Genomic DNA, 26,766 nt, shown 5'->3' with positions numbered 1-26,766 from the left:
TATCATTCGAGATGATGGTTGGCTAGGAGCGTGCTGTGCGGTGAATTTCATTTTTAAGAGTGCACGCAAAGCATACATATCCTAAAACTCCGCAATAACCCGTGGCTTTAAGTATGTCGCCAGACAACTACGATAATGGCGATGTCCCAGTGGTCGGTCCTGGAACTAATTTTGCACACGGCACGCCGTATTTAAAACCCCTCGCGGAAGACGGCGTATCAAAGCAGCCCGTAAGTACTTGCACAGCAGAGCGACTCCAAATACTTATGTTCGCCTACTAAAACGTCTTTGTGTGTATTTGGATTACCACAAGAACAGAAGCCTTGCACTCCGGCAGTTTCCCCCACAGAAAGACGTTAAAACCCTGGTGATCGTCACTGACGAAACAAACGAAGCCTTCGCGCGTGCTACGAACACTTTAAGCGTGCGGGAGCAATGGCATCAGCAACGAGCACAGTAAGCTATGACCATTAGCCGCGTCCACGACGCTGCGATAACAACCCCAATTACCTTGAGCCCTAACACGCATCGATCGAGTCATCCGCGCGTTATCCTTTTGTATAATCGCGCAAACTCCCAAGAGCACCGTCGATTTTTGTCTGTAAGGCTTTCCTGCGTGACTCCCGCGCGCAGCGGGAAAGCCTTTTTTGTGTGTGTGTGTGGAGGAAGGCTTAACGGAGGCGAGATGTCATTCATATTTCGTGCAAAAAAAGGGCAGACGGATGCAAACAGGAACGAGCGAGGCGCTCGCAATATTACTGTCTAAGCGAAAGGGGAGAGGGTAACATTTTGAGAAACCACGTGACAAAGTGCCTGTCCAATAACAATGCAGCAATAAGGGGGTACTCGTGGAAGGAACGACATGGTGGTTTGCCTACCGAGGCAACGGGAGAAAGAGGGAAATTGAGGAGCGAACGCGTTCTCCGACACTGTGTACCTGTTCCTATCGAAAAATAACCGGTCGAGTTTTTTTCATATGCGCCCAGCATATACGTGTACTATGTATATTCTTAACACTGCATTCAAGTGAATGTATGTTGATGATCTGGCGGTATATTCATTCGATGTGGTCCTCTTCATTTCATTTCATTTATTTTATTTCATTCTACACAAAATATATCACAACTGGAGACCATAGACATGGAGGAGCCAGAGGGAAAACACCCGGTTGAAGGCTCCTCCCTGAAAAGTACGTGCGTTAAACATAATAAGACCGCAACACCGCCGTGGTTGTTTTCGATGCGGGGTTCTCCTGCACAAACATACAGCACACCGTTCGACCTGCACTGAGCAACTGCCGATCGTAGCAGGCGGGGATCGGTTCGGCTCGGCTTTAAAGGCTGCCGCCCCACACTTCACGCCGTGGCCGATACAACCGTATGCCATTGAGTACACTTATACATCTGTGTCATTTATAGGTCGATCATGCTACAACGTCACGGGAGTCCGTCGGGAGAGGCGCACTCTATCGGGGCACCGACCACTCTTCCAAGGGAAGTACAAAGGCTCCTAGTACCACGTGGAATACACTCATGTATGTATATGTTGGAGCTTCGAACAGGCTGTGTCTGTGCTAGCCGAATGAGTGTCGTACGCGTTATTATTGTTAGAATTTTATTTACCACGAAGTGATAAGGATCAATGACAAAAAGCCACTGTTTGTGGCTACATTAATTATACGTCAATGATACGGATATTCTCATCAAAGTGTCGAGGAAGTATGTGAGATTGGCGGAGGGGAGGTGCCCTATTATCACTCTAAGGAAGAAAAAAAAGAGTGAAATAGGAAGTAATTGCAGCTTCTAGTACCCTAGAGCGTAATTATTCCCTATTATAGTCCCCTAACCCCGAAATTTACTCCTCAGAACTGCAAATAGTCACTGAACGTCCCAAATGGTCTCCTGAATGCAACAGACCACATAAATATGTGCTCTTCGTGAATTTTATGGAATAAGGATATACATAATTACGCTAACTTAGCAATTTTCCACCTACACAGAGGAAAAAATAGTTTCTTTCTTGCGAACTTGTGCCCTATGCATGTCGCAAGATTTTATACCACTCGACATATCACGGTTGACGGTTGAATTAAAAGTATTTTCATTCATGCACACGAATTATGTACCTGGGACTGTTAGCACAGAGCGTGAAATGAAGTCTCCACTCTGTGACATTCATTTACTCCCGTGCATTTACTCTCGAAAGGGACTAATTTTTGTGGCAACGCATTTAGTCCCCAAAAGGACTAAATTTACTCTGTTTTTTTTTTTTTTCTTCTTAGAGTGTTGACAGAGGGCAACACCTCAGGTCGAGAGCGTGCCCTCATTTTGAGCGAGGGATTGTTCTTTTACTAGGCATACACTCTAAGGAAAACAAACAAGACTAAATTGAGGAGTAGCTGTACCTACTAGCTCCCTAAGTTGTAGTTGCTCCCCAATTTTAGTTCCCTGAAACTGAACTCTGTTTCCCATCACTGCAAATACTCCCTAACCTTCCATGAACTTTCGCGGATTTCGTCCCGTTCGGGACTAATGGTTGTGGCGATGAATTAAGCCCCCAAATTAATTAATTATTAATTAACTTGAATTAATTTTATTTTTCTCAGAATGTGTTGCGGGAAGAAGTTATGTGATGACAGAAGAAAAAAAGGAAAGGAACCGAACGCTGCCCCTCGAATGTCCTTGACGGCTTTTTTTTTTTTTAGATGAGAGAAGTGGGGGGGTTAGTAACGAACAAAGAACCTGATAGAACAGGATATTCATTGTGTAATAAGTGGAGCTGAGCGCGGGTGCGGGTATACCCGCGGGTACCCGCAGTTACCCGCACATCGTCACGGTTTGCGGGTAGGAATTCGCGATCGCTGCGGGTTGCGGGTAAAATGAGTTGACAATGCGACCGCGGGTAATGCGGGTATACCCGCATTACCCGCACTCCCTGGCCAACTAAGTGATCCCTCTCTGTCGCACGCGAGCTCAGCAGTGCCCTATGTCATTGGCCGTATAAATCCACGTGCCAGACTGCAGCAGGCAAGTGCTGGCGGGCGCGTTCGATTATTAATGCGGACATATATGGCTCTCTGTCGAATTGCAGTTTTATTGGCATATGATTGAAGCCGTCCGAGACACGTAGCCAACACTCAGAATTTCCATTGTTTTAAAAAAAGAAACAGCGGTAAAGTGGACGAGGAACACTTCCCCCTGCGGGTCCCAATGCAGGTATGGGGTTATACAGACAGACCTGCGGGTGGGATGGCGGGTCTCCCAGATTAAATTCTTGCGGGTGCGGGTCACACACGCGCGGGTACTGTGCGGGTGCGGGTCCAAGTTTGCTTAGCCGCACTCACCTCTAGTAATAAGTAATTAACGGAAGACCGAAGTGCTATAGAGTAACGGCGGATATATACGGAAAAGGAAACTATAGAGCAAAAAAAAAGAGGGGGTGGGGGCGCTTGTAAAGTATCTGTAGAGTAACTTGTGATTCGTTGATGCCAAATTGATGTGATGGCAGTATCGAACTGGTTCCAAATGATCCCCTATGGCGTCCGGGATTGCAACTGGCTCCCCTTCTCTTATTTCTCCGGTGTCGCTAATCCCCCCTTGTGGCGATTCCCCCGGGGTAATTTTCTCGGCGATGGCTGAGTGTCTCGGCCCATGTATCTCGATGCAACAATAGGAGTAGGCTATCCCTCCTTTTATAGCGAACGTTCGTTATAACTGCGTCACAATTCGATACATGTTGTGTTTGTTCCAGCGGTTCAACTGACTGCAGGCCGATGTGGCTCCCTCTTCTTTTGATACCGGCAGCCGTGGTAATCGTTGGGGGCCTACTCATGTTCACATTCCTCGGTGATTCACGAGGTACGTTGCCTATCGCGTACCTACATAATTTTCTTAGCGTACCTATTATGCTATACTGGGACGTAACAAAATAATGTAGGAGTTTGATAAATTAAGGAGTCGTGGGGCAAAGTCGTCTCGTGAACTGAACTTATCGCCAATTCACCTCGCAGGGACACACGTCACGCTCATATGATACAAAATATACCAAATATTTGCGAGGAAAAGTATAAATAATTATAAATAACATAACAGTATAAATAACATAACCGTGTGTTTCGAGCTTTCTTCCCACCATATACGGTTGATATATTCGAGCAGTACTATAAGTCTGGACTCGATAAGCGTCGTGTGACTCTACTAGTTTACTGTTGACTTACACGTGCATGCAAAGGGAAAGAACCGCGAAAATTGAATTTTTATCCTAACCCATTTCCTCCCATGAATATGCGTTAACATCTCCTATCGAACATGTTTCAGGTGGTTCCAGCGCTTTCTATTGCTCCTCACCGGCATGTAAGAAATTCGGTAAGTATAGCATTATGTCCGAGACGCTGCACAGCCTGAACTGCCCGCATACACAATCTCCCGCCAGCATTCGAAGTGTCTCGCCTCAGACAAGACAACCGGACGACTTCGCCGTGCGACAACTTTTACAACCACGCTTGCCGTCACTGGAGTGAAGCGGGCAATCTATATCTGAGCAAGGGCTACTCGTACGACGACCACGTCCGATACACGATTCTGCAAGGCCTCGCCGACAGCCTGAATCGTACGTAACGTATCAATTCGTCACGTCGGTGAAGTCTGCTCCGTGTACTCTAACCGTGTATTCACGCGAGTGACATCCCTAAGGAATATTCTAGTGGAAGAAAAATAATAAGAAAAAAAAACTGCTCAGAATTTCCGCCGTCTTATATTGGGCATACGGTTCCAGAATATCAGGAGCGGCATGCTGCACATGGCAGACGACACAAACGGTCCTGCCGTAGCAGACGACGGTCCTGTCGTCTGCTATGGAATATCTTGCGGCTCTTGGCTAAATTGAGGACTAATTACAACTTTTAGCCTCCGAGATTGCAAGTACTCCCCTTTTTGGTCCCCTGATCCTGTAATTGTAATGTGGCAATCTCATTTGAGCATGCTGTACTGTCTCGCTTCCAGCGAGATCCGCTAGGTGGCCGCTCGTTACCACACTGTCGCAACGAACGCGTCACAAGTGCACACCAACAGGTAGAGGCCGCTCTTGGAGTCGCGAAGAACGCTCAACGAGACGACATGCCATCGAGCGCTAGATTTCGCCTTATTTCAGCGCATGTCTGATTTTGAACGGATAGGGTACTCCCTTTCCTTTTTGGTCCGTGACACAGCTTCTATACTGAAGCGCATGTTTCCCCAGTAAAATACGTTCGCCATACACATCTCTGTTTCTCAAGCCATGTCCATAATGCAGAATACTGCATTCTACGAATACACTGAAGGCACATAGTGTGTCTGTCTGTCCGCCCGAGACTGTCTCCTGTAAAGCGTGCTTTCACTGCCGTGTCACTGTGTATGCAGGAGAAGCAGCCGAGCAATTGTGTGTCCCCCGGCTCTCATAGCCAACAGATGTAATGTTTCCGCTATCGTAGTGGACTGTGATGATAGTGAAGCGAGTTATTTCGGTTTGTTCAGATACACACCTCAGGAAGACAGCAAAGGTCAGCACGTGTGACCCAGCCCACTCATGCTCCGCTCTTTCCTTTTACCACACTGAACATGAATGAGCACGAAGTGGGTTTGCCGAGGCATAGGAGACTGTAATACGTTGCATATCGAAACCGGAAGCGAGCAAGATGCATGACCGCCTAACTTAAGGGCCATGTTTATGTATTTGTACGACATTATGTGTTGCGTATAGTTGAACTGGGACCACATTCCCGCTGGCAGGATTCTTCTCCGCCCCATATTTTCTTGGCCAGTCCTTGCGGGACACAATCCTTATCTGGTCGCTTGCAAAACCACCCGCCATTAATTCCCTCGATGTCTTTTCGAAGCTCTCCTGGACTTCGTAATGACACGATCTATGGGTGATGCAATCACGTGCTCCTTTTCTTGCAGGTGGGACAAAAAAATCCGACGGCCTCTTCCGAACAGCCCTGTATGAGATCTTCACTCGGTGTATGCAACGCCGTAAGTGACCATGTTTTTTTGTTTATACTACGTTTGTTTATGCAATTTTCACTAGTGAATATGCTCGACGTCTCGAAGTGTGTCACTCGTTATAGCCAGAATAACGCAAGACGTCCCAGAGTGTCCCAGCTATCATGTACCCAAAATTTAAAAAGCAGCGCTCCGAAACAAACCGAATATTGCTGGCGGTCTCGTATCGTGGTCGCCAGTATTTTCCCACTGCGCCCAATTAATTATCACCAACCTAGCTAGCTTTTAAAATATTTTTTAAATGGCTGAGCTGTCAATTAGGAAGTTGTGGAGCCCTTTGAGAGACACCCGACTCAGGTGTTTCAACAAGGTACGCTTCGTGTGGCTTTTTAAAAATATTATGCAGGGTGTTTCACGAAAAATGAGCCAAAGTTTAAAAAATAATTCATCGCACACCAAAAAGACGGATTGCATAGTGTTACCAGTGGTGTGAGGATACTCACACTATTTTTGTTTTATAATTAGTTAGTTAAGTTAAATTAATTACTCAGTTTTTAATTATAAGGATTAGAGCCAGAATGTCCAGAAAAATGGTGCGTCGCACATCAAAAAGACTGACAGCATAGTGTTACCGGTGGTGTGTGGATTATGAAACTATTTTTTGTAATTAATTAAGTGAAAAGCGTCCTGTTATCGAACAAACACTAGTCACAGGTCTCATCGACACTTTGACATTTTGGCGTGACATTGACTCCTCGCTCGTTTGCGACAGGTCCCGCGTCGGTCTTTTGCAAACCAGACAGGTCCGTTAGAGGTACAAAGTTGAATCAACGTGTTTCGTGCCGTTGTATCGCCCAACTACAACGTCCTCATTAACATTTTGGCTCTAATCCTTATAATTGAACAAGCGGGAATAATTAATTTCACTTAATTACAAAAAATCGTTTGATAATCCTGACACCACAGGTAACACTATGCAGTCCGTCTTTTTGGTGTGCGATGAACCTTTTCTTTTTTTTAACTTTTTTTAAACTCATTTTTCGTGAGACACCCCGAATAACTTATTGTAATATTTTGTGGCAATATTTTAAAAGCTTGCGATTTCTTTTATCGAATTAATGAACTAGACACAACAAAAATTGGTCACCATGAACAAACAAAATATACTGGTGATTACAATACGCGACTGCTGACAACGTTAAGTTGTTTTCATGAGAATAGAGCGCTCAGTCGTTCTTTAACACATCCAAAGCAAACCGAAAACGAAACACACTCAATTTCACGTGCGTCCACGACCATGGTGACGTCAAGTTACTATTCCAGGGGGAAGCGCCACCAACCGGGAGTTTTCTGAGGCGCTAGGCGAACTGGGCTTGCAGTTTCCCATCCTTCCCGGCTCACAGCCGCCCACAACGTTGGGCATTGCCGCTGGACGGATGGCCCGCCATACGGGACTCATGCCTTTCTTTCGTGTGAAACTGATCGCCGATCGCGGGCGCACCGGGCCCGGTACACAGATTCTTGTGAGGAACTACGCTTCATCCGGGTGTTTACACGAGCGACATTCCCCAGAATATTCCGGCGGAAGATGCGCAAAGCGTCATAGCTTCCTGCTACCACGTGAGCGCGAGAGTTCAACGTCAAGTCTTTCCGTGAACACAACCTATAGAAACAAAGCCTGATCACAAAAACGACGTGACGTAATAATTAAGGGTCCGCCAATCAGAACCGTGCTTCAGCGGCCGTAGATATGGAGACGAGGCGCAATCAGCCGCCTGGGTAGCCACTGGTAGCCACAGAAAGCCAGTATTTGAAATCGTCTGCGGCTATTATTTCCCGACTTGTTTGATTTCACGTGCGAAGGAGTGAAAGGATATATTAAGCGATCCTTCTATGTCTAGGTGGGGTTGGCTCTTCTAACCGTCGGCAATATCCTGCGGCTCGGCCGGAAGGTATGCCGTAGCAGACGACACGGCCGATTGTGTCGTCTGCTACGTGGGCAGTACACCACTCCCGATGTTCCGGCGCTGTGCGAATGCTCAGCATTACAGTCACTCTTATATAGTGACTGTACTTAGCATGAGACGCGGCGGAACTTCCGCCTCGAGCTTTTTTTTTTTTTTTTTTCTTCCCCTATAATATTCCGTGGAGATGTCGCTCGAGTGAATACACGGTGTATGTCGTCTTAACGCTGGCTCGTTTGAACAGCTGACTGTCGGTGACGAAATGGGTGTTCCCCACCGAATCCCTCCGGACGTAGGAGCACGGACGTTTGCACTCATGAACAGGATGAACCGTCGGTTCAAAGACGCCGCGGACGCGGAAGCCGTCTGGAGGATCGAACGGAACAGGCGCACGGTATGCATAACGGCATTGGTTCTTACATACAGTTACTCAACCTCTTATGAGGTACAACTGACAGTTGCTGAACATGTCGCAAGACGACGACGTCATCTACGAGCAGATGACCGTGGAAGAGTTGTCGCGAAGATTTAACAGTCCCGAGCTTGAGGTAAGCAGAAGTGTTCCTATGTTTCTGTCACACATTGTAGGACAAGGGCCATAGAGGCAAAGGAGACCACTTGACAAAAAAAAAAAAAAAGAAAGCATGTCGTACATCTACGCGCAGTGGTCCTTCGAAGAATACCTTCACACCATATTCGACGAGGCCATCAACAGCAAGACCATTGTGTTAATTAAAAACGTCGCTTACGTCACAGAACTGTCCAAGTTCCTCGCCCAGGACCATGCACTTTTTCTGTGAGTACAACCTTGTTGCCTGTGTCTGAGGTAATATCGATGTCGAGCCTAAAGGGGGCACTCAAGTGCAAACACTCGCGGAACAAAATATGCTATTATCCGTGCATTCACACGACAGACATTCTCAACACACTCCAGCTGAAAATACGCAAAACGCCGTAGCTTTTTGTTGTCACGTGAGCACTGAACGTCATACCTTTTCGTCCTCTCCCAACAGTGGGGAATATTCTGCGGCACAGTCACAAGATGGATTCCGTACCAGACGACAGGACCGATCCTGTGTCGTCTGCAACGGAACCCATCGTGTCGTCTGTTATGTGCATCACTGCGGATACTACGGCGCCGCATGAGATGCGGCGGTTGCAGTTCCTTCCACCGGAATATTCCGTGAGGATGTCACTCGTGTGAACACACGGTATCTTGACACCCGTTCCTTTTGTGTTGGTGTCAAAGTAACGGCATATTTCATTCCGGGACGAGAATTTTTTGCACTTTGGTGCCCCTTTAACGAAAGCACTACATTTCTGCACTGTTAGGTCTTCCTACGCCAATTACGTGTGCCTCCACCTGCTCCTGCACTACGCCCCGTACTTACATGACGCTGATGCGCACTACTTTCTGGGACTACTACGGTACCCTTGGAGCACGCTGCCGGGTAACAGTATGTTGTGCGCACGTATGGCCGAGACTGCAGTCCCTCTCGGCGCTCATTTGCTGTTTGCTGAAAGAGTGATGGCTCGCCTTGGACACAAGGACATTCAAAGAGTTGAGTATTACCGCCATTAAATTATGAATCATCAACACCATTACCGTTTCTTACGCGTGCGACATCTCCGAGGGATATTCCAGTGAAAAAAAAAAAGCAAAAAGCCACTCGCGGAGCGGAAGTTTCGACGCGTATTGATACGTCGAAAAGGGGAAAAAAAGGAGAAAAACTGTCAAGGAGCCCGCGAAGACGGAATCACACACGTAACATGAAAAACGGTTAGGAGCAACTAAGATTTATTTGAACAAGAACTTTCGTGCAAGAGACTGCACTTCTTTTGAACCCCAATCTTTTTGAACACCAAATCTTTTGAACCCCAATTCTCCGAATCTCACGAATTCTCACGTGATGCATTGTATTACTGTCTGGTTGTTTTCTGTTTACTTAGTTCTGGAAACCTGTTTTATTGTATCTGTTCTCCTGGTATATATACTTGTGTCGCACTTAGTTGTGTAACCTGAAGAAGTGCAGTCTCTTGCACGAAAGTTCTTGTTCAAATAAATCTTAGTTGCTCCTAACCGTTTTTCATGTTACGCGTATTGATACTAAGAATTTGCACGGCGAAAGAATATCGGGGGTGGTACACAGCGTATCCTGTGGCTGAGCCGCAGGATATTGCCCGTGGTTAGAAGAGTCCGAAAAGATAATGCGTTGAGAGCTCGCGAGCTATGACGGTTTGCGCATCTTCTACTGGAGTATTCTGGGGAATGTCGCAAGTGTGATTACACGGTTAATGTCATTGATGATGTCACTGTGAGAAGCACGGCTGGCTCGTCCACTGTGTACGTCTAGGCAGCCGCATCTTGTGCAACAGAAGGTGCTGATACATGCGTTTGGCCTTGTTTTCTTTCTTTTTCCTACAATATATTCTGATGCTTTTCAGCTCTCTAACTACACGCTGCAGAACGTCCGCGATCTGAGCAATGCTCTGGACAGTGTGTATGCCGTGTCAAGCTACTCTAGCGAACGAACCAGGGTGAAAATATTCCACAAGGTACGTTATCGTGGCATTTGAAGGGGATATGTTCCATTTTTTTGCGCGCTTTTATAGATATACGAGAGTTACAGAAAATTACCAATACTAGAGAATATAGCGCGCGTCACATACAGTGACTGCTATATGTGCTGCAAACGAAACATGCTATTTTTCTCAATGAACCTATTGACTGTATTTGGAATAACACTGTCGGTTTGCGATTGTGCACCATATTAACGCGCGGGTCACAATTCTTTGACCCGCATCCGACATACAACCCGCGTTCCACTACAAAATGAAGCTCGCACCCGCCCGCAACCAGCACTTTTCTCCATAGATCGAGAAGTTACCGTCAAAAATAACTCGTTACGAGTTTCCGTGTAGCAAATGTAACTAACTTATTAACGAAGTTCTTCAGCCTGAAATGTAACTCGCAGTTACGGAGTTACTTAAAAAGAAAAGAACGAACTACTTCCAAGTTACTTCGGACACAAAAGAGCACTACACATGTACAGTGTGCGTGAGCAGTTGAGTTAGACCTTGAGTTGCCCGCGGAGGAGTGCAACACGCTTAGATCGTTTTCGTTTATGTCCAACAATTCGAACGCATTGCATCTTACTCCCTGGGCGCACAATGGTTCAGCTTCATTTCAATGGCAGCGGTTCTTATTTCCTGAATAGAATACTGTCATTGATTGAATATCACGTTTTATGGCATAAAATGCCATGAAAGAACCGGAGAGAAAGCAAGAAAATATGTGGACGTGAGTGAAAAGCGAATTAAAAGTAACTTGGAACTTAGCTTAAGTTACTTTGGCAAAGTTACCTGAAAGAGAAACGAGTTCCTCTGAAAGTTACCACGGCGCAAAAGTAGCGAGTTAAGATACAAGTTACCAAAAAAAAAGAAACTTCGTTACGGTAACGCGTTACCTCGAATTCTGCTTTTCTCTCTCTCAAAACCCCAGCCGCACCCGTCCCAGCAACTCCGACGAGAAGGGACATAAGCGTTAGCTGTGAGTACCCCCCAAGGCTCACAAGGAGTACTCCTGATGGGTTATGGGAGTGTGCGTTGCACCCGTTGACTGCGTTATTATCACCGCAATTTTCGGTGTATAACACGCATCATGTATAACACGCACCCGCTGATTTCAACGGGATTCGGACCAGTCATCATCCTGCGTGTTATATACAAGGTCACTGGCGGTCCTATGCGGAAATGTATAGATGTGTAAGCACGCACTCATAGATAACACGCACGGCATATTTTTCAAACTTTTTTTCGTGTAAAACACACGTGTTATACACCGAAAAATATGTATGCAACTTGGGCGACTCATTTAGTTTACGCACCACACGCGCTGGTGTCAAAAACGACACCCGCACCCGACCTGCTACCCGAAACATATATCGAATTGGGATCCTGGCCCGCAGGAAAGAGCGCGTTATCCGCAGATCACGCAGGACTCTATACTTAATATCTGTGCGTCAACCAACTATTACCGGCGTGGTTCAATGTGGAAAATCGTACGTTGGGAACGCAGAAGCTTACCTTCCCTATAGGCGGGCTCGGGCACGAGCTGCTCGCTGTGGTTGTGTCAAGCAACGGGCGCGCTTCCACTAATGTAGTCCTGCATGGGTGTTATTTCTGGAACAGTAAAAGTTCATTTTTAACGCCGAATGTAGTTCCCAAACAAAGTGAAATTAGACAAAGCGTGTGTCCGTCCATCCGTGACGGTCTCCTCTAAAGCGTGCTTTCACTGCACTGTAGCAGTGCACACAGGAGAAGTAACATAGCAATGTGTCTCTTCAAAAAACTAAACTATTTAGTCTCGTGCACGTCGGCTGTGTTTGTTGCGTGCGAATTGCGTATACGAATGTTCTGAAGAATTAAACCCGGTGTTTCAAATAAAAATAACTTTTTTGTGAAACATGGTTCACACAGGATGTCGTGACAAATATTATTTGGTTAATTCGTAGCTGCGGCAGCTTCGGGTGCACACGTTCCTTCTGGAGGAAGACACGAAGGCCTTTGAAGACGTCGTAGGCGGGGTAGGATGTTTCGCCGATCTAAAGAGTGTCCACAAGCACATAAACCAAACGCCCATTCCCTTCACAGAATATAAGTCAGGTGTTGTCCGAAGGAGCCGTCACTTCAGCAGTTGAACTGAACAGTCGGCTGTGGAACACGCATTGGAGTTCCTTGCGAAGCGGGAGCGGCCACTACTTAAAACTCGGGTGAGTTATGTATAGCAACACTTCGAAAGCGGTTTATTCATTTGGGGCCCAAAAAAATAAAAATACAAAAATGCTATAGTGCCGCCTAACATGTGTGCGAAAGTGTAGACGCAGCTAACTTGGCAAGATCCCCTAACGTGATATTGCGTCATATATTCTTCTTCAAGGCTAACTTCTAAATCCGGTGATTAAAATGGTAATAACCCTCATTACAACATTGTACAACAGATTGGCTGCGCGTGATAACTAAATGCAAATCCGGGTGAACATAAAACGCGAAATGCCACTGTAAGAAACAAATGAAATGTGTTATTATTTCACGTATTTTGCAGATACCTCCCCTCCGTTCTGGATCTCTACAGTAACTACGTGCCGGAGTTCAACACACTTTGTACGCAAGCGCGTAGGATTATTTCGTCATGCGTTTCGTTAGAACGTTCCGTGTTTCATTGCAGTTGTGTCTCTCGGAGCCATGGGAGATGGCTTTCTGGAGGGCGACGATGCTTTGTAAGTAAATATTTTTCAGTGTAAATGTTGTCTTTGCAACATGTTGTATGCCTATACTGCAAAACCGTATGATCCAGTGAGGATCGAATAAATGGGTAGATAATTTCTTGATATGGTCCTGCGAAGTGGTTTTCTCCTCAAGCTGAATGTATTCTAACGATAGCAGTGCGCTTGGAAGTCGCAGTGCTTTCTCCAACGGCGCATGTGCGGCACGTGTTCCAGCTATGACTTCTCTCTCCACTTGCTTTCTCAATTCCCACTCCCGCTCCCCCCTCCTTGATTACGGCGCGAATATCATTGGACCAATGTTCGATGACGCCAAAGCACACGGGATGAAGCTCTACGGAGAGCTTACTTTGTGCGGGCTTTTCATATTTCACAGCAAAGTTTCTTGGGTTTCGTGTACACATACTTACAGAACGCAATCCGCAGGCATAAGTGACGTGTGCTCATGGTACACGTTTTCTTTTCTTTTTTTCTTTACACTTCGTCTGCAGCTTTCCACCCATCGCCTTGAGGCGGAGGCGTAGCGTCGACTGCAGACGCTATCAATTTATCAAGCAACATCCCCGCGGAATATTCCAGTGGAACAAAAAGCAAGAACTGCTCACGAGACTTAAGTTCCGTCGGGTCCTGTGTTGAGCATTCGCACGGTGCCGGAATACCGAGTAGTGCACCGCGCAACATGGCAGACGACACCACTGGCTCTGTCGTCTGCTACGAAATATCATGACGACGAGCGCCCGCACTTGAGTTGCAGGAGAACGATGGCCTTTTTCGCAATAATCTGGGGAATGTTGCAAACGGCTTGCTCTGAAGTGACGGAAAACTATGCTCCGAGAACAGCCCCATCATATCAGCTCAATAGCAATCATCCCTTACAGTGAATTGGACAAAGTCAGAATGGGCTACCGCATCATGCATGGCCTCGTTGGCATTCTACTGGACGACGCAGAAATGTGGTCTTGGTCGGGGGACCTCGACGACGCTCAAGACTTCTATGCGGCCAGGAAGATTGAGCAAGTGCGGTTATGCCTCAACTATAGCCTTTATGGAAGTCTCTACGAAAGCGGGCGGCGCACGGACTTCAAACTGGACGAGGCTTTTCGCTCGCTTTCTTCAATAACACCGTTGTACAGGGTAAGCAGAGACATCAAATAAATATAAGATTTATCTAGAAAATTATAAACTGGGTACGGTCGTACAGACATTTTGCATTGTCTCAACCCATATAGTCTCGGTGCCGCAGAAGAATTCACGGTGTTCTCCACTCCTAGTTCTTTAGGAAGAAGATATTCCAGCAGGTGTACCCTCAATCCGAATTTCGGATACAGCCCATACCTGGACTAACTGAAAATGAGATGTTCTTCTACTCATTAGGGAAGGTACGTACGAAAACTGGTTGAGGACACTAGTGTAGTTTAGTGCAACAAAATGCTGCTGCTATGTATCACGTGAGCGGCAGACTAGATGCGAAGCCACGATTTTGTACCACTTTCTCATCCACTATTTAGTGTAGTTGTAAGTCGTGCTCTGGACAAATATGATACGTATCATGATGCATGACTAACATGATACAAAATATCCTAACGCAAATGCCAAATCTAGCCACACGATAAGAACAACGCTGTAATACCCAGACGCGTCTACCCTCAACAGTGCAAGGTGCAAGCATGCAGCATGTCCAAAAGCAGAGGTGACTCTGCAACGGTACTAGTAAACTGTGTTGCTAGTGTTATAAAGTAGCACAACATTCGCTACAGGCCCGGTCAGAACATGTGATCACTGCACATATAAAACATACCGCGACTCCGGCAGAGTGACTGTGGGGGGGTCGTTGTCGTCAATACGGTCATCCTTTGGTACTGTACCATATGTCTCAGACGTTTCCTGACGTAGGTTGTCGTCGTCGTAAACATATAGTCAACATCATAACGCTCAGTACTAGGTGACTACACAAAACGCATGGGCGTAAGCGTTCCAGGCTCAACTGTTTACCTACCTTTGCCTTTCCCGCGTTCGCGAGTGGCGCGTTCGGGTTCTCGGCGGATGGGTACACGGAGTAGCAAGAGGGTTTTAAGATCACGTGGGGAGGGGGATTATGCATGCTTCAATTGAACGAATTCTGCCTAAACAACTGCGGCAGTCGGACATACAATTGGAGTAGCTGATAAAAAGTTGGGGCCGTTGTCCGCAAATTTATTTTCCGAAAAGGGGAAAAAATATGTAATTACATCAATGAATATAATCCCCCAGACAAACAACATATGGAAATACACATCCCTTCGAGTTTCTATTGCATATACTTTATGAAATGCAAGATGCAAATACTGCAGGACCACTATTGTGAAACACTTAGCACAAAACAGAAAATAATGTTTGTATGCAACAGAATAATGTAACTGAATTCTCACATGGCAACTCATCTTTCTGTCACAGTCGCTGTGCTCAAGGGACGACAAAGCGCTGGTATCCACTCAAGAAACAGAAAAATTGTGAGTTGTGTCAATCACAACAGGAGTAAAAAAATGCTACGTTTCGTTCCAGAGTCAACATAGTTCTTGCGAACTGCGGGCCGATGTTCAACGCTGCTTTCAGGTGCAAGCTCAGTCGGGACTGCAACTTCTTTCCAACAACGAGACACTCGTACATTTAAATGCACGAGCATTTTATTAAAATTGTGAAATAATAAAACAATAAAATATGTATTTGACATGTGCTGCACTCGGAAAATACTATAGCATTACACAATTTTTTAATGCAATTGTGGAATCACAGGTACATGGTGCAACGAAGTAACAAACCGTGGAAAGTCTTCAGCCCTGAGTACGTGCAGGCTCGTCTAGGCTCTAAAGATTTTGATGACATTTACAATGGGCTGGCGGCACATGGGACACTGAGGATCCCTGCTCTTGAACAACTTCATGCCGCAGTCGTGGCATGTCATCGAATGGCCACAGTTGCAGAAAGCACTCTCGATAGGATTTTCAAAGCAGATTTTGCAATCGGTGTCCTCTTCTGAAATATCGGAGCCTAGTTATTTTTCAATGCAAAAATCGACTACTCTCACGTGAATTCAGCAGCCTTACCCTGTTGTTGAGCACTGTCTGGTTGTGTAGGTCCACACTCTGCTGTCGGTAGCTCCTCTTGTACGCTGGTTTTCACTGGCCCTTCCTTTGAAGTGCCTGGGGACATGAAAAATAACGTTGATGGCTGCTCCACCTTATCTTTGCACTGTGCATTCTATGTGGAGGAGGCAGTTCAATTACTCAGCTGCTCTGCCACTTCAGGGTCTTTTGATATATTTTGTGTATTCTGCCTAAACAATGCCACAATGTACGTGCAAGTCAGAGAGTCGAACCGAACCGGAACTGGAACCAGGAATTAACCGTTATTTGTAGCTGGAACTGAACCAGACCTGAACCATAATTACTAGCGCGCCATCTTGGAGCTGAACCGGAACCAAACTGATCTAACAACTTCGGTTACCAGTTCGGGATACCAGTTCGGTTCGGGTTGGTGATGTGGGGATTCGAGCGGTCTGCCTGCCTAGATTGGCGGCACGTTGCTCAGGTCCTGTTGGTCGAAAAACAGAAATAAATGCAAAAAAAAACATAACTAAGAGATCTTGTATCATTTTTAGTGGCTACCTATAACTTTGTAGCACATTAGAACCTCCAACCGGTTCTGATCCGGTTTACAGCCTCTGAACCAGTTCATCGAACTGATATATGTGAACTCCAGAGCTGAACCGGAACCGAACCTTTATGGTCTAACCCGATCCCGAAACAAACCGAAAAACGTTTTGGTTGGGTGCTCTGGTGCAAGTAGCATGGTCCAAATTGGTAGATGAAGGTGGATAGCATAGGGTACAGGTAGCTTCGAATATAGGGAATAAACAAAAACAACGTAGGTAATAACTAGAGCCCGAAGTTTTCGGGAAATACTTTTCGAAATTCGGGGGGTAAAAATCGGGTAAATAAACATGTGCTCTAAATTCACGCAAATTCAGGTGAAAAAACTTCCAGTATGCTAAATTCGGGGACAAATCGGGCTCAGTTACTCAAACTAGCTGTAGTGGTTTGGTACAAACGGTGATGTAACTGTGGTTGCTGCAAAACAAGTAAGTTAGTGCATTCCTACAGACGTCCCAGTAAGGGCAATTTGCAGGGTAAAAATCGGGTTTCACCCTAAAGTGGCAACCTTCAATTTGGGTTGCAAATTCAGGAAAGAATCAGGTTAAACCCTAAAACTTCAGGCTCTAGTAATATAACATGATAAAACAACAAAAAATCAAAAATGTCGCAGGCTCCATAAATATTGTCAGCAACTCTTCATTTCAGAGGCAATGCAATGCAACGAAACAGATGAACACTGTGTGCACAAACGACGCTTCACAAGTTTACAAACAATGGCTTTTGTAATCGTTTAGTGTGCACATGTTGGCACAGATCTTTCATACTAATGAGGGACAAAATGGTGATAACTTACCCAGAAGCTTCAACTCCGTCACACAGCCAGCAATATCAAAGAACATGTAGAACTTCTGTGTTGCATCTACGTACATTATGGTGTCGTAGTGCTTATTGTTCACAGAGCAGAGTACCATACCTGAAGCAGGAACAAGAACAGAGAAGAGGAATGTAAAATGGGGCAACCATACACTCTTAGAAAATGAACCTCCCCGCATAGCAAGCTCCTAGCCAACCAGCATCTCGAATGATATCGTTGTCTGCCCTGATTTGTTCAAAATGGGAAGCATACACCATTTTGTGACAATTGTGAACAGTACGAGTGTCACAAAAAGGGCGTACGCTTCCCGTTTTCAACAAATCGGGGCAGATGACGATATTATTCGAGATGATGGTTGGCTAGGAGCGTGCTATGCGGGGAGGTTCATTTTTAAGAGTGTGGTGTGGACTACGGTCAATAAAATAATCTCTAGTCCAAGGTACCTTCATTGCGGTACACAGAGAAGCAGAAGACACAATTTTGTTTACATGCTGTAGCACTGTAAGCTTATGCCACTGGCAAGGGCAGCTCTCACTCATTTTTATAAATACATTTGTATAAATTATATTCAAATTATAATAAATGTGAATGATGGGAATGGGATTTTGCGATGACTTGTGGTTTATAAGCGACATTGTCGCAATGACACTTGACTGCACGTAGTTATTGGAGAATCGCTCCACTGTGTTTACCTTCGTCGTTTATAACGAAAGAAATTTCGTCTCCCATGTTGGGAGAAGCCACAACGTTCTTCTTGACGACCCAATATTCAGGACGATCCATTAGGCACTCTGGATCCTCGGGAAAACTGGATGCCCACTGCTGGAGTGTCGCTGGATCACATGTAGTGAGCCCAAAGGTCAACGAACCCTGCATTTAAATGTTACAGTTTGAAGCCGCCATCGATTGTCACACTAGGAACTCCCACTGAAGACTATTTTATTTTTTTGAACCTATGATACCCTCAGGGCTCATAGCATTAGAGATATGACGGGCAATAATAGCAAGTCCAAAATATAAAGACACACATACCGAAAATAAAAGTGAATACGACACTAGAAGCACAAACCAATCATGCCACCATGTGATACTGGTCACTAAAGACCTCGACGGAAGATGAGTCACTGAGAAGGTTAGCCAGCTGTAGGAGTCGAACCCACATCTTCTGGATTGCCGGTCCAGGGCTCTACCAATTGAGCTAAGCTAGCACGCCTTCTCAGCGACTTGCAAAAAAGCAGCGACGGGCAAAAAAAAGCAAGCAAAAAAACGTTGCAGCATTCTCCCAGGATCACTTACCGACTCCTCTCACACACTTTTCCAGCTTTTCGTAACTTTTCAGATCGCAAAGAGAATCAGACTCAACATTGACATTTCTTTCCGGGCCTTCCCGTCGTTAAATGTTCTTTCTCCGCGGCACGTTCAGCCATGCAGAGCAGCATTAGCCACGACTGATTGGGTTTAGCCAGCGAAAATGTCGCAGATCGATTGAAATCCTCACATAATTCTGTAATATATAGACTATTCCGCAAAAAATTACGGTTCCAGGGGGAACAGCAGGTTCCACGAGGCATGGCCAATTCAGCCAAATTTTGCTGAATCGGAAAGCTGGGGGGCCATAGTGAGCACACAGAGCTTTCTTGAATAATAAAGAGTCAGTAATGGATGAAATAGAGCTGGGAAGATGGTTCCACCTTGAGAAGGTTTTGGGTAGAGATGACTGAAAGTATCTTCCAGTGGTACAGCTGTGAAGGCGTATTTAACAAGAATGAAACATGCTGTGTGGTTCTGAATGCCCCCCACTTGAGGAAGGAGTGGTCCCTGTCCCGGATCCAACAGAGAAGCAGCATATTCAAGTTTCAGAAGCCCAAGAGTAAGTTTTAGGCTTAGTGGGACAAGGCTAAACTTGTGGCAAATGTATCGTAAATAGAGCCTGAAGTTTTAGGGTTTAACCCGATTCTTCCCCGAATTGAAGGTGGCCTCTTTAGGGTGAAACCAGATTTTTACCCAGCAAATTGCCCTCACTGAAACGTCCGTAGCAATGCACACTAGCTTGTTTGGCAGCAACCACATTTACATCACCGTTTCACCCAAACCGGTACAGCTCGTAAGAGTAATAGGGCCCAATTTCTCCTGAAATTTAGCATACTGGAAGTTTTCTCACCTGAATTCACATTAATTTAGAGCACATGTTTATTTCCCTGATTTTTAGCCCCCGAATTTGGAACAAAAATGTTTCCCGAAAACTTCACTCTCTAACTACAAAGTGTGTGTGATGTTATTGGTAATATACTTGATGTGTGGTTACCAGAAAAGATTACAATATAAATAAATGCCTTGATGTGTTCCTACATATTCAAAAAACATTTTCCAGAGTAGTATTAGTGATCTCCCGTCACTATTTGCGGTCGCCTTGTGTTTCTCTTATATAAAGCACATCCCTGCCTCTGCTTCATTGTAATCGGACATCCGATCCATTATATTTGGGGGTCCGAATCAAGAGCTTCGGTCCAGTTCAAGTTCACCAACGAAAACAAAAGTTTGTACAAGCTTAGGGAAGCTTGAGTTTGACATTCATTGACTGAAGCTGGAAGCAAATATAATTTTGCTGTCACTAAAGCGTACAATGCGAGTGTACAGCAACAAATTGTCTAATAGGAGTCAAAAGTTCAGCACAGCGACTGCCTTAGGGAAAAGGAAAGGAACTGGAACTGCTTTCGAGACCTATTGTAGACCCACCACTGTAAGAACATGTAAAGTGGATTCTGCAGAGACACTTGAGTAAAACGTTTAGGCAATAAAGAGGCATGTCGATGTGGCGGAACTGCGGTCTACATTGAAGGTCACCTACTCAACATATTTCTTGTTATGCACTGGCAGAAAAGGCACAGCTTGTGTTACTTTCATCACCATGTAACATCTGTCCCAAGTAACACTTGAAAACACTCACCGAATGTGCATCGTTGGTGGCCGTTATTTCTACCAAGCACTTCTCATTGGTCTCCAACCGACGTGCAGAAAACACTAAGGCCCTCCCTGCGTTCAGTGTTGTCCTTGCAGCAATGCACCTGGAATGTTACAGGAGGTGGATGGGGAACGGTAAAAATGTTTTTACTCTGAGAAAGAATGAGTGAAAGAAAGAAAAGGTTTTCACAGTGGTAACTGCACAAGGCACTGGCTCAGATGGCGGCAAAAGACCTTCCACAGATTCAAAGGAGTTCTTCGCGACAAAGAGAAAAAGACTACACTGCATCGACAGACCTAAGTAGGTTAGGATTTCGTCAATTGAGGATTAGATCACAAAAAAATTGGTGGCATCTTTGGGTGCCCAGTGCTCGGAAAAATGCAGGATGGAGACCACATGATCTTGCATTGAATGAAGACGCTGCACATAAAGAATGGTAACTTTTGTGTTAATGCATATTAGTGGCGTAGCCGGGGGACGGCGGTTCAATCCCCCACCCAGAAATCTTACCTTTGGCAGTGTATTTGGGAGAGGGAAATACAGGAGGAATCCTTCTCCTCTATGTAAATTCCTCATAGAACTACTCCCGAAATATTTTTTAGGCTGCGCCATTGGTGCATATTCACTGAAATAGGCCTAAAAATTCCCATGCCAGATAAAAATTAAGAAAGTACCACAAATTTTTACTAAAAATATGCAAAATATAAAATATTCCCATCCTAGCTATAAAGGAATGTCTCTTGAACTGAAATGTTCCGCAAAAAATCATTCATTTACTAAAACTGCATAGAGGTTTGTTATTTTATATTTGGATACCATTTATCTCTTTATTCTTAACTTGAAATATCAGTATTTGCATGTCCCTCAAATAAATATAGGTTGCTTACAGGAACATAGATGTTCACAATAATGGAGATAATACAATAAAAGCGTGTGAAAACAACAGGATAACAAAGTTTATACCTGGACATTTCTTGGAATTTGGCATTTGGTCCCATCACACGGTGAAAGTCCATGGGAATCCAATCTCCGAAGAAGTGAGTCGTTCTCGAAAAAGTTGGCGACGCCAAGGGAGTCTCCTCAACGGGTCGCAGCGTGATGTCGGTCAGCCTCAGACTGAGATCTGGCAACATTCTCTCCACACTGCGCACCTGATCCTGATGGTTATTTAGCAGGCGCACCTGGTCTGCAATTACAAAATACATTTTCGGGTGGTGGGAGATAACCGAGGTGAAGTAAAAGGTCACATCTCATGACTAAAGCCCCTAGCTTTCTGCAGTGGAAAATTAAATTTTCCGCGAAGTGGGATTTACAAATCCGCGGGCGACAGAAAGCAGTCAAAAAATGAAGTCTCCGCATTCTCCCAGGATCACACAAATGCACTGAGTACAAGTGAATCTCAATTTATCGTAAGAGGTACATACACAGGGTGTGTGCAGGTAAACCAAAGTGGGATTTGCACGTGCAAATCGCTGTCTATGGAACTGACAAACTTCTGGTGGCACACGACAGCGCATTTATCAGTGCGAAAGCTTTGAAAGCTCGTTGACCTACAATGACAAACTAACCAAGACTAACCTAATTTGATGTAAACTGACACTCCAGGAAGTGTGAGGTGAAGCCAACTTTCAGAATGGTGTGACACCAAGCAAAGGAATGCCCGTAATTCTATAATATACTGAATATTCCGCAAAAACCGGATGATTCTGCAGGAAACGTTATGTTCTGCGTGAAACGGTTAATTCCACGAAATTTCGCGGAAATTTGGGGGCTCTACTCATGGCCTTCGGTACAACCTGTGACTTCAGTACTATGTACCTTAAGTCTTATGAAGTACAGCTCAAATGGTTATATTTTTACTGTAAAACACTTAATGCGCATGTGTTGCCTAGCATATGACTCTCAGATCTGAAAGGGACCATGAATTCTCCCTGTAATATCTCGCTGAAAACAGTTCCACTCGTACACATCAAATTTTTTCCTGATTAAAGTGCGATGTTTCTTAACCATGTGACACAGTCAATGTTTCTCCACATGGACCTCCTGCTGCCACTCACTATGGCGTGTCACCAGGAGTATTTCATGAGCAAAGCGTTTGCTTGCTGAACGTAAAACTCTGGTCATGTGTTCAGGAACAAACAAAAGCCATGGGGAAAAAAAGTATTTCATAGTCCCTTTAACAAAATCCTGATCAGGGAAAATATACTCACCAACCATCTCTATGGTGGTGGTGTTGCCATATATATCAATCAATGCCCACAATGGCACAGATGTGTCGACACCACTCAAAAGCATCCCCTTTTCTTCACCGTCAATACCAAAGAAGGCCTCACCAGAACTGTTAACGAAATAGTGCAGAATTGCCCCTTCTACAGCATACCTGTAAGATGAAGGGTAAAGGCACAGTATAAATAAAACATAAGTATTTAGCAACTTTTTGAGTTAATTATCAATTGCGGAGGTTAACTGTAACATAGCTACAAACACAGAATCGAGCAGCACACTTCATTCTATGCAATCAACACCGAATTTCCAGTGTGGCACTAACGAAGAGGCACCGAGTCCTACTGACGTTACAAAACTCAACGAAAAATTACCAGCAGTTCCATTGTCGGAAGACATACTATCATAATTCTTGGCTAATTTCCCTTCGCTCCGCATTATACTTCCATGAGACTGGACTACATTCATAAAGTTTTTGTTCTTCCATCTGTAACTGCTATATTCGCCGGTTTGTTCGTTCACTGTATGTCACAAAGTTGACATCGTCTTCCCTCAACAGTTTGCGGCATTTGTTCTATAAAACATTCTAATTATGCCTTTCTTGCATTTCCCAAGTTTGTGTGTATGGATCATAGGTATATTTTTATTTTAGTATGGGTACTTTTTAATTTTTTTCTTGCTTCTGTAAAGCACTTTGATTATCCACAATTACCTTCCTATTTCCTAGCATTGTGTGCAAGGATCACAAATATTTTGATTTTTATGCACTAAAAACTCCCTCTATAATGTTCAACTTTGGGGGTAAATCAATTGTCAGCAACTGTAACAACATAGAGACTGCGGAAAACAGAACAAAAAGATGGTCAGAAATGTCCTACCTTTCGCCGAGTGCCTTAGCCCAATTTCCCGGTCTATTTGTAAGATCAGGGCAGGCATACTTCGGCATGTTGTTCTGGAGGCTCACAGGGTCATGAGAAGTAAAACCAAGCCTGGAATTAAACATGCACATAAAAACTCTCGTTCACCTTTAGTGATACCTCACAAAGACAAATACTGAAATCATTAACAGTGTTGCCAGGTTTATTGCATTTTCTCAAAGCCAAGCACATATGTTGCTGTTTCAAAACCAAATTTATAACTGCAGAGGCTGTCTGAGAAACCTGGCACGACCTGCACATTTGTCAATCGACAAAATTACGTTGTATGCATCTTCTCACGTAACACATTACATGCACCAAGATGGTGCTAGAATTTTAGGAGGAACACAATGTTTCTATAAACAAATGCTACCTAGCTTCATGCTCTCCAGCACACTTGGCCCAATTTGATGATGGATTACCGTATAAACCAGAGTATACTATGTCAACCCTTCAATTTACGAATCATACAAATAGGAAGCGCTTTTTTATGCTTAAGAAAGGCAACACTATCTTGATAATACATTTGATCCAAAATGTGCCAAAATGGACAGAGCAAGCAATCAGCACACTAGGCAAATGCAGGTTAAACAAAAACAAAACGGCAGCGCCTGCCATCCATTGTATTTCCTGCCAGTAACTGGCGCATGGGACAAGGATCAACTTTTTCCAGCGCATTTTTGAGAAAATAAGTGATAATAATAATAAAAAGTTTGAGCAATAGTCCAGTTTGTAATGCATCTCTTTCGAAACAACACTGAGAAACCAGCCGTCGTAAGAGCTTCAAAAATCATTTAACTTTTGGGAATACAAAGGAAGCACAGGTAAGTGATTATCGCACAAACTCCCCTCTGCAGCATCACAAAATGGTTTGTATTACGCCGTTATAGGTAAACAAAAAACATTCAAAACCAATGCTCAATCGGCTCCAAAACACTGATATTTGGAGCACGTTAGAAAGAAGCACACAAACCTCAGAGCTCCACTCCAGCTGCTTGAAATTTCCGTAAGCTTTATCATGACCTTCTCATTGACCTGGATCGGTCGAGAGCTGAAGACGATTGCCTTGCAGAAGCTCTCGACACGACGCGCAACAGACGAATTTTGTTCCAGGCGGATATTATCCCCATGAACATTGTGGAACACGACGGGCTGAGTGCTGCTAAAGGAATTGTTTATACGGCTTTGGGACGAAGCTGCGTGGACAGAAACGGAACCTGAAATTCAGTGTTTGCACAAAGAAAACGACACACGTTATTATTATTAAAGGAACACTGAGGTGACCCCCAAAATTGTTTCGCTTTTTCGCTGCAGCGTGTTCTGCAACAAATAAAATGAGCTCCTGCGAAAGAACGACGAGTGCAGGTGACGTACAGAGCACGTGCAAAGAACAGGTACGAAAGAAGCAAGAACAAAGAACGAGAAAATAAAAGAACAAAGAAAACAGGCATAGGCCCTGCGAGGATCGTGTCAGCCGTTTTCTCTAGCTTTTTTTTTGTAAATTTGATTGCACAGTTATAATACACCTCAGAGCGAAAATATTTTGCAAGGTGGTTTGCGTGGTTTTTGCATGGGGTTTTCAGCCATGTTACACGTCACCTCATTGCTCCTTTATGGGAGTACTGAGGGCCACCCAAAAAAATTTCAGATTAAGACTTCTGATGAAAGTGTCTGTGTTATTTTACCGAATAGCGCAAAAGGTTTTAATGCGTGCAAATTGTTTCCCAGGAAAAAACTCACATAAACATGGCTCAGCGTGTTCACCCTTAAATCGCAACTCCGGGTATAACGAGGAGGAGAAGTATGATGCCACGTCACCGATGACGTTACAGGGGCAACGCGTTCTGGCTTGCTGGTCAGTGGGGGGTCAGTGCCCTGTCCCTTTGCCACCGAAACCAGTTTTGCCGTTCCCCCAGAGAATTGGGGACCTATGAAGGGATGCTGAGCAACATCACAATGGCACTAGTCTCAACTTCTGTTACACGGGATAGGCATTCAGCATCTTCTGAGTGAATGTCATCATCTTATGACAATGAAAAAAATGGCTTTACATTATGCATCATCTTATGCTTCGCGCTTGCCTACAGCACTGTTAATTGTGTGGTTGATCGTCGGAGTCTAAAAGGGCCTACAGGATAGTGATGCATTGGATTCAAAAGCAACTTCCTACAAAACAACAAAGAAGGTATCAAAGAAGTTTTCATAGCCTAATAAAAATAACGACGCTTGGGTAGATTGTCATTGTGTTGACAGGCACGCAAAAGTAGTAACCGGTGACGAGTAGAACGTCGTGTTGATGACTGATGCAGCAAGCTCCGCTTGCAGCTAGCGGTGATAAGCAATTACACAACGATGTGCAATCATGATAACATTGAGCAAGTGGTTAAGCCTTGTTATGAAGTACGTACGTTGTTGAATCCAAGATTAACGTCGTGTGCGACAATCTAGAAACCACGCACTCTGTACGAGTGCCGTCAGTGGGACGTCGGATCTTGCAAACCACCTTCCAAAACGACACCTTCGATCTGATAGCGGACCTTGAACATGTCACATTACTAGAGCTTCCCGTTATTGTCTTCGCGTGAAATTGTGAACAATCGTACGACATTTAACGGGTGCAATGAAGGCCTCATAATGTGCACAAATTTCCGGAAAAATACGAGTACTATCTCCACGTACACACAACTCGGGGTAACCCTAGTACAATACTGTGTTTTCGCTTCGATGCACTCACGTAAAACAGGAAGCAGATTCGTGGACAAACACTTACCCGATGTGGCATTAGTGTTGCCCATTTTGTAGTGAGGTTCGTCTAATAATCTAGTCAAATGTCATTTAATCAGTCGTTCAGTGCAGCTGGAAAAACAGCACGCAAGAGCTTGCATCCCCGTTCTCCACAACCTAGTCTACTGCTACAAGGAGCAGGAGCCG

The 26,766-nt window shown here is 44.7% G+C and overlaps 2 protein-coding genes and 1 non-coding gene across 4 annotated transcripts; 1 reads left to right on the top strand and 2 right to left on the bottom strand.

Moving 5' to 3' along the window:
• Nucleotides 1–374: 374 nt before the first annotated feature.
• LOC135371007 (uncharacterized) lies at nt 375–15,934 on the top strand. The gene is made up of 20 exons (XM_064604978.1): nt 375–456; nt 1,419–1,534; nt 3,751–3,857; nt 4,317–4,364; nt 4,432–4,608; nt 5,937–6,008; nt 7,302–7,501; nt 8,187–8,336; nt 8,401–8,490; nt 8,608–8,738; nt 9,275–9,503; nt 10,388–10,498; nt 12,457–12,528; nt 12,596–12,714; nt 13,047–13,105; nt 13,170–13,221; nt 14,106–14,361; nt 14,499–14,606; nt 15,661–15,716; nt 15,769–15,934. The coding sequence occupies exons 1-20, from the start codon at nt 436–438 to the stop codon at nt 15,875–15,877; spliced, it is 2,283 nt and encodes a 760-aa protein (XP_064461048.1). The 5' UTR covers nt 375–435; the 3' UTR covers nt 15,878–15,934.
• LOC135371010 (protein neuralized-like) lies at nt 15,406–26,759 on the bottom strand. 2 transcript variants are annotated; one of them, XM_064604980.1, is made up of 10 exons: nt 26,606–26,759; nt 24,809–25,052; nt 23,797–23,907; nt 22,906–23,075; nt 21,659–21,881; nt 20,681–20,798; nt 18,426–18,603; nt 17,713–17,832; nt 16,311–16,406; nt 15,406–16,239 (listed from the first exon to the last, which is right to left on the bottom strand). In XM_064604980.1, the coding sequence occupies exons 1-10, from the start codon at nt 26,628–26,630 to the stop codon at nt 16,064–16,066; spliced, it is 1,461 nt and encodes a 486-aa protein (XP_064461050.1). In that variant the 5' UTR covers nt 26,631–26,759; the 3' UTR covers nt 15,406–16,063. The 2 variants fall into 2 exon arrangements, with proteins under 2 accessions (XP_064461050.1, XP_064461051.1); XM_064604981.1 differs by having other exon boundaries at nt 24,809–25,031.
• On the bottom strand, nt 18,869–18,941 carry Trnaa-ggc (transfer RNA alanine (anticodon GGC)). Its single transcript has one exon. It is a non-coding gene; the product is annotated as a tRNA-Ala (tRNA).
• Nucleotides 26,760–26,766: the final 7 nt, after the last annotated feature.

The sequence above is a fragment of the Ornithodoros turicata genome, chromosome 10 (assembly GCF_037126465.1).
Source record: "Ornithodoros turicata isolate Travis chromosome 10, ASM3712646v1, whole genome shotgun sequence".
In the NCBI taxonomy this organism is placed as follows: domain Eukaryota; kingdom Metazoa; phylum Arthropoda; class Arachnida; order Ixodida; family Argasidae; genus Ornithodoros; species Ornithodoros turicata.
Note: the sequence above shows the minus strand (reverse complement) of the source record. Positions and strands in the feature narration are given on the sequence as shown.